Source organism: Haliotis cracherodii, unplaced genomic scaffold (genome assembly GCF_022045235.1).
Source record: "Haliotis cracherodii isolate W230 unplaced genomic scaffold, xgHalCrac1.p SCAF_14, whole genome shotgun sequence".
NCBI classification, from domain to species: Eukaryota; Metazoa; Mollusca; class Gastropoda; order Lepetellida; family Haliotidae; genus Haliotis; species Haliotis cracherodii.
The window spans coordinates 37,424,451-37,445,012 of NW_027266269.1; the positions used below are offsets into that span (position 1 = coordinate 37,424,451).

At 40.3% G+C, this 20,562-nt stretch overlaps 1 protein-coding gene across 1 annotated transcript in view; it reads right to left on the reverse strand.

Annotated features, from left to right (window-relative positions):
• Nucleotides 1-14,829, reverse strand: part of LOC139461225 (uncharacterized) — a 33,458-nt gene extending 18,629 nt beyond the window's left edge. Inside the window, exon 1 of the mRNA XM_071242850.1 lies at nucleotides 14,485-14,829. Within this exon, the coding sequence (XP_071098951.1) occupies nucleotides 14,485-14,491 (7 nt within the window). The 5' untranslated portion in view covers nucleotides 14,492-14,829. The remainder of the gene's footprint in view (nucleotides 1-14,484) is intronic.
• Between the last annotated feature and the right edge of the window lie 5,733 nt (nucleotides 14,830-20,562).

Consider the following 20,562-nt stretch of genomic DNA (forward strand, 5'->3'; position numbering starts at 1 on the left):
TAACAGCTACTCAAGTCGGATTACCCAAAGAACAAATTGAAGGCTTTTAATGACAATAATTGTGTCCGATGCAATTCCGTATTTTGACCTATACCATATGTTTCCGTTTTTTACGTAGACAATTGATTTGCCTTTGCATGAGTTTGTGACGGGTGCCACCTGTTGGGCAGGGTGCGTTCACCTTTTTCCGAAAATCTGGTGTAAATAACTTGTGAGATTTGTTATCCCCGTGGAAAGGGTTGTGGCATTTTATGACACACTATTAAATAGTGACGATACCGGGTCTCTGTTTTAACACAGATGTCTATTGATTATGGAGATGGTTTTGTTGCTTTTATTGAAAGAAACACAAGAATAGTACAACATATATCTTAAGTGCTATTTGGAAGCTGTAGTATTTGTAGGCTTTTGAGACAAAGAAAGAAATAAAGAAAGAAAGACAAGAAGAAATGACATTGACCCTTGTCCACCTGACTAAATATAGATAATGTTCAGTGCCTGGACAATTAATATAGTGAAGGTGACGTGATGGGGAAAGGGAGTTAGCGTTCACGATTATTGCACGTAGACAGCGACATGCATTCACGCGTGTGTGTGTGTGTGTGTGTGTGTATGTGTGTGTGTGTGTGCGCGCGCGCGCGTGTGTGTGTGTGTATGTATGTGTGCGTGTGTGTGTGTATGTGTGTGCGTGTGTGTATGTGTGTGCGTGTGTGTGTGCGTGCGTGAGTGCGTGCGTGCGTGTGTGCGTGCGTGTCTGTGCGTGCGTGCGTGCGTGTGTGTGTGCTTGCACTACGACTCATGCAGGTTTCATAGTGCTAGCTCACTGAGATACCATGCCGCGGTTTAACATATATGGATACTCCACCCAGACACAGAATACTATATCCTTAATGCCATTCGCCAAACAGTACCTTTCAACCTGGGGACAATTGGAATGAGGTTATTATTATAAATTATTATAGGTAATTATTCAAAGTGAGAAGGCTTTATGTCAGTCTAGTCCCTTTTAGCAATGACGCAGGTGTGCTACGTTTACCAGTTTGGTAAAACTTGCATACTTCATGGTGCTGCAACAATCAAAAATCATGGCGAGTCTGGGATTCAAACCAAAGACCAGGGCAAATGGCGCATAACTGATATAAATTTACATTCAATCCATTGTGTTTGGAGTTTTATATCTATCGACACTTCAGATCATTTTTAGTCTGTCCTGCTAGGTTAAGGTGTACCATTACCGCGCGACTTGACGCAGAATGCCAAGGCTGAACAATCAATATGTATTACTTCCAGTTGTATGTGATTCATTACCAGATCGATTTCCAAATCAAGACCACTAAACTGCAGGGCAATAGACTGTATTCACTTCATAATTGGATTTTACCAAACAATTACAAACATTCTCAGAAACTCTGCTGCGTATGGTGTTTGTATATCGCCTAAGTATCACAGTCGAATAACTGTTTCTTATTCATTTCATTTTTAGCGATCATCAAACTTGGTGTTTAGTTTTTTGGCCGCCTAGCAGTGTACATGTTCACATTCCTGAAACGATTTTGAAAGAATAGCAAATGTTTTATGTTTTAAATTCCAATTATTGACTTTAGCATGCGTTTACAACGCAAGGATTACACAGATATCGCATCCACAGACACAGAAAAGCGCCGCCTGGAACGTTACCAGACAAAAGTAGTATACTTTATTTATAACACAAATAACTTATATATAATAAGAAACTCTGTGGAGAAAGCTACATATAGGAGGATATAACACATTAACTTTTTTATGTGAACAAATAAAACATTCCCTATTACGTTACTTATGAGGAAGACACAAATGAGATTATCTCAAATATTTTCAAATGGCAAAAAGTCATTGAGTGAAAGCACAAATGGAATCCAGAGGCCGCCATTGGACATTCTGGGGTAGAAAGAGAGTGTGGGTGTGGCGGGAGATGACAGAATACAATTTGCTGAACACGCTGGAAGAAAACTGTATAGTGGTAAAATATCATAACTCGGTTCTTCCTTTCAGCGAAACGAATTGTGATATTTGAAGGAGTGACCGAAAAATATCCTTTCTCTAACAGACATCCCAGCGTCTGTATATTGATGTGTGAGATTTGAAGGAGTGACCGAAAAATATCCCTTTTCTAACAGTCATCCCAGCGTCTGTATATTGATGTGTGTGTTTTGAAGGAGTGACCGAAAAATATCCTTTCTCTAACAGACATCCCAGCCTCTGTATATTGAATTGTGGTTCCCTAAGCCTGCATACATACTGAACTAAACATTGTTGTGCTCATGAATATTTTGTGGAATATTTGTGTTGTGAAGATAGCACAATTTCTCAGAAACATCCTCCAAAATATTCATGATCCCTAACTTGTTTTCTTCAGCATAAATGCGTCCTTGTGAATATGCCGTGGGATACGTGTACTGTTTTCTGGTCAAACATTGAAAGAGCACCACCTTATTACAACGACCGTCCAGCTCCCACACGAATGAAGGCAACCACTACACACATATTGCCCTTATCACTAATGGCTATCAAGTTCGAAACCGATTTTCTGTCAGTGCACGACTCACCAAAATGGTGCCTGTTGATACACCCCGATAACGTGCGTGACAAACCGCCATTGAAAAAGGTGTAGGCTCGATATTGGCTATTATCCTGTTTGCTGCAATTCACACGAAGACAATAGGCTGGAATGGTAAACCTTGCCTTACACCTGTTTTGTATCGATACGTACAGTTGGCAGCTGGCGTTGGCTCCTTCACTTCTTATGACTAAGTAGGCGTTGGCTTTGGGCAAGTCTGAAGAAGAATAGACTACCACAGCAGGGGCAAGGATACTCGTTCGTTTAATAATATCCCTGGTGCTTAAAATATCCTGGTTTGGTTTTGAAAGCTTGACTTGTACTCATTGTGACATGTCAGCGTGAGGGAGCATCCATTTGATCGGTAACGGGGCTGGATGTTTTTTTAGCACAGTTTTTGTACCCAGCTGTAACCAACAAACTATTTTTACTGAGCACCATTAAACAATCTAATCATTTCAACTACTAACACAATAATTGACGTTAATGTATTTTCCACAAATGATCATACTTTGTCACCATTGCCAACATAGTATTCATTTATTTTTTGCATTTTTCTGAGCAAACTTGCCATTTAAAAAATGTACCTACCATACCCTCTAGAAGGCATATGGATGCTTCCTCAGTTCACAATAAAAGGTTATTTTGCGTTTATGTTACATTTCTTCTAATAATGATTTTTAAAGGTAGAATTGTTCTTACCGAAATACCTGATATTGTTAACATGTTAATTATAATAATTGTTAATACACTAATTTAAAAATAAATGACATTACTCTTGATGTCAGATATATTGCGACATGCAGAGCTGATTCTGGCTCACGTGTTGTCTTAAGTTATAGTTTGAGAAATTAAAATACTTGTACACAAATATCAATCACCTCTGTCAATGTAAATGTACCCGATCTAAAGGAAACCATTAATGTGTGCCCTACAGGTATGACACTGAACGCCTGTGTTCAACCGTCGCGATATTTACCAAATTACATCCGACTGTGCCTTTGTGCTGGAAACGCCCGTATAACCTCGGCAATAGAGTCCCATGTTCTGTATCTATATGACACATAATTCGTCGGAGCCTGACGCACTAACTTTGTGTATCTGTCAAGGTAGGGGTTAGTTTAAGCCACGACACAAAGGAAGTTTTCAAATAAATAATTGATAACAAGGGAGATTTAGGTGACGCTCCTCTCGGGAGAACACGGGTTTATTGAATCGTATACAATGTTTACTGGGCCATGAAAAGGAGGTCAGACAGGGCGAGACATTTTGAAGGCTTAGTCCCTCATCTTTGTCACGACACGAGGAACTACAATTATGTACACACACACACACACACACACACACGTTCATGTGAGTCATTATTCACATTTAATAATAAACTAAGGTACAAAATAAATTATACCGAGTTTGGTTTTCATGTAATTGGAAATTGAATGAACTGTTGTGAAATTTGATTGTTTATTGTTTGTTTGTAAAAATAATACTCTGTGGCTGGGGAATTCTGTGTAAAAGTAAACTGGCTCAATGAAGACTAAGGTAAGAAATTCCTTTACAAGAATATCAAGTTTAGTTTAATCGAGAACGTAAGTTATAATAATATATGAAAGAGCTGCCATGTATATCAACTCCGTAAATCTTGAATTTCGGATTTTCTTTCATTCCAATATTCTATTTTAGATGCTCCTCTTTAAACCGCTCTGTAAATAAAATGTAGATTTATCACACAGTATATAAGGGAATAAAAATATATCATATTTGGGCATGGATTTTCTTTGTAAGCAACATAATTTTGTTTTGTCACAGCTTCAAATGGAAGTTTGTTTGGAGAAGCCAAACAATTTGGGAAGGATGAAGGGGTGACGGGACCTTTAACAGTACATCCATTTTCATTTTCAGCACAGTATCACTTTAATGGAAGCATCCCTTTGTTATAACCAAACTTCAAATTCGCATGGTAGTTTTTCATAGGAAGAGAGGGATCCGTGAAGATCCGTGTCAGAATAGGTCTTGCTTGTCGTAAGAGGCGACTAACAGGATCGTGTGGTCAGACTTTCTGACTTGGTTGATGCATGTCATCGTTTCCCAATTTCGTGGATCGATGCTCATGATGTCAGTCACGATTATTTACAGACCGCCGTCATATAGCTGAAATATTGCATAATCATAAGAACGGTCTACTAAAAGCAGAGTCCATGTGTACGATTCCTACTGTATCTTAAACATGTTTTATGAAAAACTATTAAATAGTGATGACACCAAGCGAAAAGGAAATCTACATTCCGGGGAAGTTATTTTTTGTTTTATTTAACGTCGCAATCGGCAATATTCGAGCTTTATGACGGCGGGGGGTATATAATAGAGACTGTGCCATATAATGAGGGGATTGATATTACGAACAACGGTGTACGGTGACACGCAGTTATAGTAATGAAGTCTGTCCACCCAACCCACGTAGCCGTCTCTCACGACTAGCATAGGCCGCTAGGGAACTGTTCCAACCTGTCTTCACCCTCCTTAAAACTCCAATAGCTGTTTCACTTCTGCAATAGTATCGTGAAACGTTAAAAACACCCCGATGGTAAATCGTCAGCCACTAGTTTAAGCCGCGTGTCGGGTGAGATGAAGTGAGGTGAGGTGAGGTGAGGTAAGGTGAAATGGGGTTTAACGTCGCGTCCAAGATAATGATACTTAAATAGCGACGTGCATGCACGTGTGTGTGTGGCTGCTTGTACATGTCCGGACTGATGCCGATTAATAGTGCTAGCCCACTGAGATACCATGCCGCAGTTTAACATGAATACCCCACTCGAACACAGCATAGTAACTCAGAGCCGACCAGTCCTTGATTTAGTCCCTTAACGCCAAGCGCCAGACAGGGTAACAACAAGTACCATCATTTTGACGTCTTTTGGTATGACGCGGTCGGGGATCGAGCCCCGGACCTTCCGCTCTCCGGGCGGACGCTCTACCCGCGAGTCATTAACCTGTGCTCAAAACTGCTTCAGGTTCACACCGAGGTGACTATTGATAAGGATGACATTATGTATGATGCGCTGAATAGATCCTCAATGTATATTGGTTTACGCTTAGTAATGGCGTGCTGGGCAAGTCCACATTTACATTTGAGAGATGTAGGACATGCATCAATACCTACACAAATACAACGTGTGTAGGTAGGCTTACTCGCATCTCTAACGCTCCAAGCTTGGCAATATATTGTCCAATGTGTACAGACGGCGATGAATCATGACTTCACAAAGGAAGTAAAATTGTTAACCCACATTTAACCTTTTCCTTCTCAGGTCAGCTCTGTTCCCATGGGCGTCGTTGAAAGAGGCTGACAAGAACGTGTAAAGCAATACGTAGAACCAATACAGTTGACATGTTTTGATTCCATGGGAATTCTGGGTTATGTCTTCCAAAAATTACCTTGTTGTGCGCGGCGACTTAATCGACGGGGTGGTCAGGCTTTGTGGCTGGGTTGATTTCGGGTCATCGTATCCCGACGGCAGGTGTCATTGCTCACAATATCAATCAATAGTTGGTCTTATCTAGACTAAATTATACTTCTCAAAAGTTAAAAACAACCCGATTTTGGTCATTTATTTACTGGCCGCTGTCATGGGTTTCTGGCGTGCCTTGGATTACTGGGAACCCACATTAGCTTCGATTATATGATGAAAGAGGGGACATGAACACAACGATTGTGAGTGAGTGAGTTGGGTTTAACGCCGTTTTTAACAGTGTTCCAGTTATATCAAGGCGTTTCAGCGTAATGTGGGAGGAAAGTGATGCAGGTCTCAGACGTTTACCACTTCGGTGAAACCCACCAGCACGGGTATGGTGCTGACAAACCTAGAAACATAATCTGGGTGACACAACGATTGGAGAGTCCTACATTTAAAATATAGTTTTAAAAAGGTATACGACATGTTCGGTATAGTTGCCTCCAATATTATGATGGAACGTGGTTAAGATAAAGGGGTACACGTGTCGTAAAATATTCTGGAATAGTTTCCTTAACCAAGCGTACATGGAGTCCTTGGGCAGCCATAAAATAGAAATATTCCGTATAACAAAATACGTGATAGCGGAAAGTGTAGAGTGCTCCTTATTGAATGTCCGTTTATATGAATGACAGGTAAGGGCGTCTATAATTGAAGCGAGAAGGTATATAAAGCGAACTAACTCACTGAATCATGGATAATTATATACTAAACCATTTCAGGACACAAATAGACAGGAATCTGTCAGTAATTGCCTAAACTTCTCATCCATAGACATCTCCTGGGTCATTGAATATGTGTGAGTTCAGAGGCGGCGATATGCGTGACATTCTCACATATCACATAAGTTCAAAACGTCAACGCAAGGAATTATTTTATTCTCGATTATCTGCCGAAGCAGATTCCACAATGGAAAGAAATAGTGATGAAACGTTTACGTATGGATCATTGTTTCTTTGTTGTTTAACGCTGCACTCAGCAATATACCTGCTATATGACGGCCGTCTGTTAACGATCGAGTCTGGCCCAGACAATCCTGAAGTTGACAACATGGGCATCGATTCACGAAATTGAGATACGATGACATGCATCAACCAAGTCAGCGAGCCTGACCACCCGATCCCGTTAGTCGTCTCTTACGACAAGCATGGCATGGGTTGCTGAAGACCTATTCTAACTCGGATTTTCAAGGATCGGATGGATCACTGAAATCGGTGATAATACCCGGTGTTTGGGAACTGGGTAGACATGACCTTGCCTACCGGTAGCACCCGCCACTCACACAATTAACACAAAAGGCAGTGTTTGTTTGCTGCCTAAAGCCGCATTCAGCAATACAACTGCCACAGGTAGGTGGCCTGTAAACAATCGGGCATGGACCAGATAATCCAGTGACCAGTACCATGGGCAATGATCCATGTCGTGGGGAGAGCAAAGCCACGCTATCACCCAAAACACCAACCATGACCACTCGACCAACTAAATAAATTGAACGTCAACGCAAGGGAACAACCAGTATCGATTCCATTGCGAGTAATATATTTGTTTTGGTCAAATACCGTCCGGATCCGGCACACATCTTACGTCCAGATTAAGGGTTTATAACTGTAGTATTAATTCTTATTTTTTTATTGCACGTTCAACAGGTTTAAACATCTTACATAGAGGACCAAAATTCGAATAAAGTTTTTTTTTAGATTTGCATTTTCTATTTATGAAAAATATGTCATTAAAATTCTGGTTTTGTGAACACGTCAGTACTAGCAATGAGGCAGTATCCGCCGGTACATTGACACTCAATTGCCCCCTTGGACCGAAATACCAGGTTTCGTCACACAGTTACGTCCCTTGAGCGTCGCAGGATCCTATGATCGCGGGTTTGAAATGAGTCCTCATTTTGATTCTTGGTTTGTCAGCACACTTCTATCTGGATGTAGCAAAGTACTGAACGCCTACGACCTGCGATCATTTCGAGCTGTCCGCCGACACTGACACAAAACGGCGTTCAACTCTCTCACTCAATTCCTACGGGAGGGTTCCGTAACAAAAGTAGTTCCCCATTTCCCAAAATACAATAGAACCAGAAAACTGGAGGAGGAGGGGTGTCATTAAAAGATATTTTACACCGATTCGAAAGAGATCTGTTTTGTATGATATTGACAAATGCCTATTTTAAACATTGGTTGCACATTCGATCATACAAAACAAGTACAGTTCCATTAGTTCGCTGTAGAGTGTTCGTTATATACGTAAATTTTATATGATATTATATTGGAGATAAATCGGTTTTTTAACAGTTCGTTGTATCCGTTTGTTTGCTATATCCGTGTTTGCTATATCCGTGTTCTTCTGTATGTTTAAGCGGTATGACGGTGTGGGTAATGGGCTATTTGCATGCTAGGTGGATGTTTGGCTTTACGTGCAGTGTTCAGCCACACCCTACATTCACACTCACTGCCAAGGCACAGCTTTATAGAGCGCTTGTCAACATTACAGTCACAGATATACATCTCCGTCCTTTCAGGTGCGCGGTATAGTGTCAGCCTCCCTTTACACGGGCTGGGATAGAAATATGTGTATGGCATCAGTAGGAATTATCATTAACTTGTCAAAAGCGTATTCAGGTAGACATGTACAATATTGTCTCTGTAAAATAGGTTAATATAATATCATATATCACAGCTACCCTCAAGTGATATGTAGTTATGTATCATATATCACAGGTACCCTAAAGTCATTTAAAATTATATATCACACATCACAGCTATCCCAAAGTGATATGTAGTTATGTATCATATATCACTGCTACCCCAAAGTGATGTCAAGTTCTATATCATGTATCACAGCTACCCTAAAGTTATATATAGTTATGTATCATATATCACATCTACCCTAAAGTGATGTTGGTTGGTTGGTTTGTTGTTTAACGCCAAACTCAGCAATATTCCAGCAATATGACGGCGGTCTGTAAATAATCGAGTCTGGACCACACAATCCAGTGATTGACATCATGAGCATCGATCCATGCAATTGGGATCGATGACATGCATCAACCAAGTCAGCGAACCTGACCACCCGATCCCGTTAGTCGCCTTTTACGACAAGCAAAGTCACCTATTACGGCAAACATGGGTTGCTGAAGACCTATTCTACCTCGGAATCTTCACGGGTCCTAAAGTGATGTACAGTTATGTATCATATATCACAGCTACGCTAAAGTGATATATAGTTATATATCATATATCATAGATACACTGAATGACGTATAGTTATGTATCAGATATCACAACTACTCTAAAGGGATAAATAGTTATATGTCATATATCACAGCTACACTGAAGTGATATACAGTTATGTATCATATACCACAGCATTCCGAAAATATTATAATTATTAATGTTCTGTAAAATGGATCTTGGAAATGATAAGCAGTGAGACATTATACACAGAATTCACAATATAATATGCAGTTATATGTCATATAGCTCAACATTCAGAAAGTAGTATACAGCTATATACATGTAAAAAAACACATAATTCGGAAAACACAGGAATAAGATGTGATAAACGCGACAATTGATTGATTGTTTATCTTGGCGAGATGGTGCGAGCGATGGACGACCGTGTCTTCAGTACTGTACCAAGAAATACATCAAATTCATCATCATCGCAAATTCAAAGTTACATCATACAAATAATGAAAAATTATGATGCCTTTGATGATGATGATGATGATGATGATGATAGATATTAATGTTATTATTTTTATGAACATTTTAGGAACATTAATTTGATCGTTGCGGTGCGGCGATCATCTTTGATGATGATGATGATGATGATGATGATGATAGATATTAATGTTATTATTTTTAGGAAGACTTTAGGAACATTAATTTGATCGTTGCGGTGCGGCGCTCATCTTTGATGATGATGATGATGATGATGAAGCTAGGCTGTATTTGATGGGCTGTTGTCGTCGTCATGATTATCCCAACCATTATAAACATTACGCTTACTGTTACGGTGGCCATTGCTCATGGTTCTGGTATTAATATTATCATTTCATTTTGTACATCACCTCGATCAGTACGTTCGTTTGTCTTCAATTGTTTCCGAACAGGGACAGCTTGGTTGTGACGAGCCTGTGTGAATGTTCATGTGAATACAAAGAGCAATCGACAGCTAGTTCAACATGTCTCAGCCCTGATACTCAAACACAGTTCAGTGTCGCCACAGCGTGTTTCCATCGATATGTGGAGGGATCTATCTAGCAGCTGGTCGGGTCAGCGTGCCCTCGCACAACAAATATACATAGTTCTGCTGGCGAGAAAATAGAAACATGTTGTGTTCAATAATATCACATTTTTATACATACCGTATTCGACGTAATAAGCGCCCCGCTCTAATAAGCGCCCACGGCGTTATTTGCATATATATTTGCTAGTGAACAACCCCAATAACCACCCCTTCCGATTGATCAATGTACACAAGACTTATCTATTCGTGTATAAAACGCACCACTCGTTTGCTATATGCACCCTTAATTATGGGCAATTCAATTCTCGGAAATATATCTATCGTGTATACTACACACACATTCTTCTTTTACATCATTTCAGGCTGTCAGTATAAACCACGGAATTTACAATCTTTCAACCTCGTTTTTAATCTCACCAAAATTATTTTCTAATAAGAGCCCCCTATTTCTAATTTTGAGGGTGCCCTGGGCGCTTTTTACGTCGAATACGGTATATCGATGTTATTCTGTTTGTTTTCCACCTATCACATACCGTATATAGACTGCCGGCCTAAGGAAGGAGTACACCTGTGTTTGAAGGGGTTAAAATAAAACATGGTGAATTAATGGTGATGTACTTGATAGGTCATCACAGACGATATTACACGCCAGAAACCTATGATTGTGGGTTCAAATCCCGGTTCACCCTGATTATGTTTCTAGGTTTGTCAGCACCATACCCGTGCTCGTGGATTTCACCGAAGTGGTAAACGTCTGAGACCTGCATCACTTCGGGCTTTCCTCCCACATTAAGCTGACACGCCGTGATTAACTGGAATACTGTTAAAAGCGGCGTTAAACAGTCAGGGTCTCAACAAGGCGCAACTTCAAATGTAAGCATGCCCCCAGAAGTTAGGCTTTTAAAAAATATAGGCTTTTAAACGCTATTTCCTGCAATTTGGGACCGTATATTTTAGATTTTGTTTGTAAGAAATATTGGTAATTATATACGTGTTTCACCAAACACATTTTTACTTTCATTCAAGAAACATTTGTGATGACAAAAAAAATTGAACATTGAAATGAATCGATAATATTATTTGTATGTGTTTTTACATGTCCATTCGTAGTATGTGATGTGATGTGATTATAATGAGACCAATTGTGAGAACGCGGTTTGTTTTGTGAAGCACTAATTTTAAAGGGATCATTGCTAGCCAGAGTGAAAAACTAGTTAGTATCGTTTTTATTTTTTATTTTCATATAACTGTACTTTCTGGTATTTCTTGAAGTTATTTCCTGAAGGTTTCATTACAGATATCTCAATGCAAGGTGAACTTAAAATACAACCAATGATTTTTTAATTTTTTTAATTCAACTTTGAAATGAACATTATACACACCTCTTGGCTTTAATCACAACAATGAGGTTTACTTATTTTTAAAAGAATTCCTCTCTTTTTTAGGTGTAAAGTAAAATTAAGGGTTATTTTTTGGTGTAATCATCGCTTTTCTGCTACAATGGTAGTTTCGCCCCTGACAATAACTATTTCCAGGGTGGTTGTTCTTGTAACCAATTGTCTGCGTGTTTTGATGCAGTGGAACGTTGTTATCTTTCAACTTGAACGCTTGGTATGTTAGACAGCCTTTATCAGTAAGACATCCGATACAATAATGGTCGCAAATTTAGGCACGCCGAATGTGACCCATCATAAATCTTAAATTTTCAGTTTATTCAAATACCGACAAAGTGAATCATATATCATAAAATATTTCAAAATCATTATCATAATCATTATTAACATTATGGTAATTGTGTGTAGATTGTTGAGGAGAGGCTGTCATCTGTAATGCCCCAAGTTGCCAGCCTGATTAACATCTCGCCTCCTGGAGAGACGTATGTTGCTTCCTCACTGGATAACACTAACAGATAGGAAGTGTCAAGTGGGATTGTACATCGGTTAAAATGATGGAGTAACATTGTTAGCATACCTCAGTGTTCTTGTGAGACATTTACCAAACGAAAGGACGAATTACATAAAGGAGCCTTTTGATCCATATGAAAGTCACATATTTAAGTCAAAAACACTTTAAAGCATCGAGATGAACATAGTCGTTAATATTCAAATGTACACTAACAGCGTTTCCTTCTACCGTACATGTCTTGGGCTTCAAGTACAACCAAGCATGCTCTTTCTACTAGGATTTCAAAGAGCGGCATATGACTCTCTTTCTCAAAAGTTGTTTCATCAGGGTTACAAAAGTTAAGGATTTAGTAAAGTTTCCAAAGAGTTGACAAGTGGAGAACATTTCAAAATTTGAAGCATAAGTGACGACAATGATATCGATGCACTTCCCTATTTCGACTTGTACCATACGGTCTATGTAGTACCTATGTAGGTATGGCAACTGACTAGTCTTTGCATGTGTTTGTGACGGGTGCTACGTGTTGGGCAGGATCCGCTCACCATGAGGCGAACACGTGATTGACAGTGACACATGCATATGATGTAGTCGGAATCGTACAATAGATTGCTTCGAGCAGATTTCTTATGGTTATGGAAAGGATTTTGTCGTTAATGTTTAAATATTTAAACATTGCAAGCGATTCCGCGTCGTTTGATTGTCTAACCAACCAATTGTTTTTGCGTTTATGGTTCCATCAACAGAAAACTAATTGGACCACACCCAATAACAAACTACTGTTACCTGATTGGATGATCATAGAAAGTGGGGGGCTTGTGTTGCACTGTTGCCCTGGTCGATGTCCCTGATTCAGTATTGCTACAGTTTGTATGAGTTAAACATTAAATACGCAGCCTGTGAAGTTATTACTATCGACGTAATTATCTTTAAAAAATTATTTTAATATGTTTTTATCGTTAATAGAGTTGTAAATTTTAAAACCTGTATGCATTCTTTGCGTAATTCGTGCGGGAGGATTTACAATGTTTGCACCTCGCAAACATTATTGAAGTCAATTCTTAATTATTACGACATGATCTAGTACATAACTGTGAACATCAAGGGGAGATCTTGCTGTAGTGATAGAGTGAGTTGGGTTTAACGCCGCTTTTAACAGTAGTACAGATATATCGCGGAGTGTCAGCTTAATGTGGGAGGAAAGTGATGCGGGAGGAAGTGATGAAGGTCTCAGACGTTTACCACTTCGGTGAAACCCACGAGCACGGGTATTTGTGCTGTGCTGACAACCCGAGATTCGAACCCACAATCAAAGGTTTCTGGCGTGTCCAAGGGACGCATCTCGAATCGCGGCGCCTTAGACGACTGGGCCACCCGTGCATTTAATTGTGATGACGTCATACACAGATATATATATATATATATATATATATATATGATGGTGCATACGTTTACGTGTGGATGACTCATCCGTTCCGTCTTTAGAAAGTTCTGATAAGCTTTAATATTAAATGTACTCACGTACTAAAACCGAAATGTATAAAGATGGCTAAATGGAACTATCAGTCGATCTCTTTGTTGATTACGTGTACGCCGAGGGTCGGGGTTCGATTCCCCAAATTGGTACATATGTGTGTGAAGACCATTCCCGGCTTATCATGATATATTGCTGGCAGATTGCAAACAGCGGCGTAAAACTATTCTCAAGAGCCCCACCCTAAAAAAAACCATCTAGGCTCTCACTAGACGAGTGTATTGACAAATTATGTGGGATAAAACATAGACGAAATGTCATTAACACAAGCCTCAAAGTGGTTAATATAATACGTTTCAATTTATCAGTCTAACAGACAGTCTTGTGCCATGAAAGATATTATTACACATTCCTCGTGATCATACTTCTAAGCAAACTTACATACACGCATACATCACATTTATATAGTCACGAAAACCCACATCACATGTCATACAATGACAGGTACTCGGTTCTCATCCATAACACTCTATAATGAGCCCAATTCAAAAGCCTACTGGACTTCAGTTGTGGTGTACCTTATGGGTACAATGTTGTACATTCCCTACCCCGTGTTAACCTTAACATATGAACATGTACAGGGCTGTGGTGTGTTTTGAGAAACATCCCTGTCGCATGTGGGAACAACATGTACGTGATAATCACCGGCCTCATTCATTATTCAGTGTATGGCAGAATCAACTCACTTGTCATTCTGGTGTTAGCGTCTGCTCAAGTCCCTCCCGAAAATATCGTCTGCTTCTGAAGTCGTCTGCTCGTGGCTCCCGTCTGCCCACAGCGACCACGGATCCAGCGTTCAGTAAAACAAAACACGAAAAAATCCACTGTCCGAAACGCCGCTCCACGAGGGTCGTACACAACCTCCGAGCTGCCTGTCGTAAGTGTGCCTCTGTCAGTTTAACTGGGCGGGTCCACAAAATAAATTCATCTCCAGAGGGTGGTAAAGAAACGAGAATAAGCAATCTCCTTGGTTAAGCCCTGTATTCACAGCGAGCCAGTCGAGTATGGATTCACCAAGCGTTTGATTCAGCCAGGACGTGGATACGGGTGAATGAAGGACCTATAGTCTGTTTCCAAATATTCACGTAGTTGTTATTGTGAATATCAGGTGCTTCGTTGATTATGCGCTGGATGCTCGTTTCGTGTGGTTAATGATATTGGTACATATTTTCAGTCAGGGTAAAGATGTACGTGATTGCTCATATACCTTCAGTTTAGCGTCACTATTTGCTTTGCTTGTAGCTTAACGCAAGCGATGTCAACAGTGTTATATATTGTTTCAGCATTTATTGTCCTGATTTGAAGGTGGTCCAGTCACGATCAATCTATGCATGTGTGCTGAATATACTATGTGTTAATATTGTATATTTTGTGTGATATATTCGTTTGCACAAAAGCTATCGGAACAGTGTTGCGACATTGTAAGAAGTATGTTCGTAATGTTGTGATGGACGTCGCCAAGGCAATATTCCCGTTAGGTCGGGGCGGGGGGGGGGGGGGGGGGGGGGGGGGGGTGAAATGGGATTTAACGTCACGATCAAAAGTATTGCATTTACATATGAACAAGTGTCTACGGGGTGGGATGGGATCTGCTGGGAAATTTTATAATCTAATTCTATAATCTTAAGAAGCCCACTGGGATAGCATGCCGCTGTTTAACATGGATAGGCCACGCAGCTACATTAAACTAAGTCCGAGCCTAACAGTCCTTGTTTTATCTCCTTAATGTAAGTGAGTGATTGAGCGAGTATGGATTTACGCCGCTTTTCCTATGTTCCAGCACTATAACAGAGGGAGACACCAGTAATGGGCTTCACACATTGTACCCATGTAGTGGATCGAACCCGACCCTTTGGCACAATCACCATGATCTGTTAACGTCTTTTAGAATGACCCGTTTAGAAAATATTCACGGAGATTGGTGGATCGGTCAGTGAATGCACAATGGACGTACAATGATGGGAATCGAACCCGGACCTTTAGCGTGAAGGGTAAAGGCAGGGATGCAGTTACAGGATCTTACACTTCAGCTCTTTCAGCGTCAGCTTCAATACGGACAAACTTGGCATCAAGTTGAAGCCAGTGTAAGATTTATAACCTCAGATTTAATTGTTTGAACATCGGTTATTATTACATGTTGCAGACGCTGTTTTGTTGGAAGTTTCCGAGTCGCTGGAGACATTAACCTAGCCTTATTCAATTTATACTGACTCACTAGTGCGGAACTATTTTACGGATCAGTTTACGACGTATATATATGATAATGTCACCTCCAATGAGATGTGCTATAGAAAAGATATTTCATGTCAAAAACATTTCACATAGGACTAGTCGCACCGAGGTGAAAACAAGTGCCCCTGACATTATCTGATCATTTGACCCGTCAAGATCCGGGGTAGAATAGGTCTTCAGCAACCCATGCTTGCCGTAAAAGGCGACTATGCTTGTCGTAAGAGGCGACTAACGGGATCGTGTGGTCAGGCGCGTATTGATGCATGTCATTGTATCCCAATTGCTAGGTTTGATGATCATGTTGTCAATCACTGGATTGTGTGGTCCAGGTTCGATTATTTACAGACCGCCGTCATATAGCTGGAATATTGCTGAGTGCGGCCTTAAACAACATGAAACAACCAAACAATCCTGATCATTTATACATCTAATTCTACGTGTGCATACGCGTAGATTGTGATTTTAACGCAGTACATGTACCTGGGAAACTAGACTGTTTATTTGAAGATCATAATGAGATGCTCATAACACAATATGACATTCACATTAACAATTCCCCTCCACACAGTTCTCTTCATCTGTTGGTGAAATTGGAACACTCAATACACAACAGACTACTAACTTCTTTTATTCCGGGGATAAATCGTGTGTTGTCAGTTGCTAACGTTAGCTATAGATATTGGGAATACACTCGATGTCCTTGTTTAACCTTTTAGTTGCTTGGAAACATCCAAGCACTGCTGTTATTTAATACGCTCATCACCGCTAGGTTAACATTGCTGTGTATATGCACCCGTGATCATTGAATACAATTAATTGCAATGAGATATGTTTCTGTTTCTATTTATACTGGCTCGCAATGAAATCAACAAGCATTGAACATACCAGCGTTCTGAATATGCACAATACACCTGCCCAGCTTACAATGTCAAAGTGTCCCCAATGATGCTAGTACTCATGATGCCGACTATACGGGAATCTGTTGTAAATTCGGGACAGTAAATTCGATCCTGATTTACAAAGTTAGTGATTTGACGGATTCAACTGTACAGCAGAACGGAAATAGCATACAGTAAACTACGGTTATAACGAACACGCTTATAACGAACTAACGGATATAACGAACTAACTTTTTAGTCCCGACTATATGCTGTAGTTATGCTGTATATATGCTTATAACGAATTACGGTTATAACGAACTAAAATTAGTAGTCCCTTTGAGTTCGTTACAACCGTAGTTTACTGTATCTAATTATCCTACACAGGCTTCCAGTGAGATATCACTGCAATAAATGTACATCACATATCACTTTGACATCATCGGTTTCCATAACATTAAAAAGCTTCACTTATCGTTCTGAAACTGAAGCTTGCCAGCTCGACCTTTCACACCCAAGACGCTAGTTATCTCTGTTTATAAATACGGTTGTTAGAAGAATAATTTTGGACGACAAATTTAATGGCACTCGTGTCAACACGCGTCAATAAAGCCATGATATATCATGGTTCAACGTGTTCAAGTCACAATATAACTGAAATATTGCCGATATGACTCACTCACTGTCTCATTTACTAATTCACTCACTCACTCACGTGAATGAGTGAGTGATATTCCCTGTACGACACTGGTTGTAGATGTCATGTCATCCACACTGTGCCCCTTCGATACAAGTGCCACGGACTAGTCACCGTGTTGTCAAAGTCGTACCGACGTGTAGACAGCGCCATTGTCACCGTATCCACTTTATTCACCTCAACACACCCGGTCGGAACCGGGTCAGAAGAGGCCCACATCTCTTCATTGGACCGAGGGGTGACGCTCGGTGACTTTGGTGATTACGTGTCCTCATACCTCGACACGTTGCAATTGCTCATTACATCACCCACAGGTTTGTCTGGTCCAGATTCGATTACATAGAGGCCGCCGTCATATAGATGAAATAATTAATAGCTAAACAAAATACTCACTTCAAATAAGGGTAGAATGTTTATAGATTTTCATAGACGTATCACCCATGTGTGGGCCAAGTGTATATACCATTACTGAATCCTCGCCTTCCGGGTACCCTGTATACACCTTGACGATTATCGCGTTTTAAATAAGATTTATAACTGAGATCATAACAACATGTGTTTAAAGGCGGGCTGCTCTGCTTAGAAGTTATTTAAGTTACTACGTCAGGTTCAAAGTAGATGAGACCCGGTCTAGTGGTCGAGCGTCCGCCCGGAGAGCGGAAGGTCCGGGGTTCGATCCCCGGCTGTGTCATACCAAAAGACGTTAAAATATGGTACTTGTTGTTACCCCGCCTGGCGCTCGGCATTAAGGCGCTAAAATAAGGACTGGTCGGCTCGGAGTCAGTATACTGTATCAAAGTATCCTCAAAGTAGATGAAAGACGATTCTGTTACAACTAAGGGACGCTACTCTGAGAACATTCTGACAGACCTCTATTAATCGATTCTATTGGCCTTGTACGCCATTTGGACTACTTACGGTATGGACCGGCGTGTCAAGTGGCGCATATCGACAACAAGTCGACACGGAACTTGGCAATAGGGCGGGAATCAACTCATCCACAGTTATGTGGTAACCCTGTGGGCATATATCAATTATTGATCACACGATAGATGCAGACATGCTTCTGCTTCACCAGTTAGCTTGACCCTGGGGGTAAGATGTTTTAAACAATACTTTGTTTGTTTCTGTTTATGGGTGGGTGTGGAATCTCTGGGCGCTCATAACAGGATGTAGAATGGGCAGACCATGGGCAGAACAGATATGGAAATACGCATTTGTATTATCGCCCTGTTGTTACTTGATTGAGATAGGTAGTTAGATAGATAGATAGATAGATAGATAGATAGATAGATAGATAGATATAGAAGTTTAAGATATATAGAAGTTTAGAGACAAACCCCTTGTGCCCCGTATCTGTGGACTTGCCAAGAGGAGTGTTCCCAGGGTGACAAACATTGTTATTTACATGCTCAGTTCATGCAATGTCAGTTTACTGGTACAGACTATACAGTTCACAGCTGGACTGCTTGTGTTATCAATTGATCTCCGTATCACAATCGATATTTAATGGATTCCCTGCTCCATCTGCCAGCTAGACCTCACCTGCATAAAACCACTTACAAAGGAGGCGATGCTAGTGGCGTCTGTGTTCGGAGCCTTTCAATTATCGATCGGATTTCTATCAACTATACCCTGTCTATATATATATAACATACGATTATATATTTGGCGTCAGTTTAGTTCGTGTAAAGAGACACCCAGATGGTGTTACACGCCCTACAACGATGTACATTGAGTCAGACACATCGTGTATCTTATTAATTGAACAGGTTGAGCCGAACGCCCTTCTTAAAGGAATTTGAGTTATTTTGACTGATATTAGGAGGAAGTAATGTAGGTTTTAGAAGTTTTCCAAGTTTGGGAGACCTACGAGCACGGGTATGGTGCTGATAAACTAAGGTTCATGATTTGGGCGAATCTGGGAGTCGAACTCGCGGTCATAGGATGACGGCGGTCCTGTGAAGCCATAGGCGTCTTTGTTGTAAGGACGTTCAAGTGACTGATCACTAGGAATGAGATGAATAGGGTCACGTCAGATACCCACTTCACTTCGACCTTTCCACCCACATTAACCTGACACACTGCGATGTAGGTGAAACATATTCAAGGCGGCGTTAAACTAATAACTTTCACCAAAGTGGTAAACGTTTGAGACAGGCATCCCTTCGAACTTTACTCCCGTTTTAAGCTGATATACTTGGAAAACTGTTCAAAGCAGCTTTATACCACTCACTCACTCACTCACTCAATCAATCACTGACTCAATCGCTCACTCAATAAAGGTGCATCTCATATCACTTTGACATCACCGGTTTCCATGACATTACAAAGCTTCACTTATCTTTCTGAAACCGAAGCTTGCCAGCTGGACCTTTCACACCCAAGACGCTTGCTATTACTGTTTATAAATAGTGTTGCTGGAAGAATGATTTTGGAAAACAAATTTAATGGCACTCTCGTTTCGTGTCAACACGCATCATAAAAGCTATAATTGTTTAACGTGATTAATATAACTGAAATATTGCCGCTATCACTCACTCACTCACTCACTCACTCACTCACTCACTCGGAATATTTGCTGACTTGTCGAGTAAGACGAGGAATGTCTTGCCTTCGGGTTTTGTCATAAAACATTCATTAGATTATTCAAGATCAAAGAGACGCCATTTTATCATTGTGTACTGCATAACAATATATTATGTAAACAAATGCAAGCCACGGCCTTGTTTGCTAATGTGTGGACAGAGTACGTCATACCTATATTATATTTTTTTTTTAAACATCAAACAACGAGCCTCCATTATCTATCTGGTCTTATAACCACAGGTGTTGGTTGGGGTAAACGTGGCCTCAACGTCATCTTTATTGCCGTAGACTGGATTATTAAAATATAGGTGTAGTGGTGTAGTGGTGTAGTGGCGCAGTGGTTTAAGCGTTGGTTCAACACGACGATG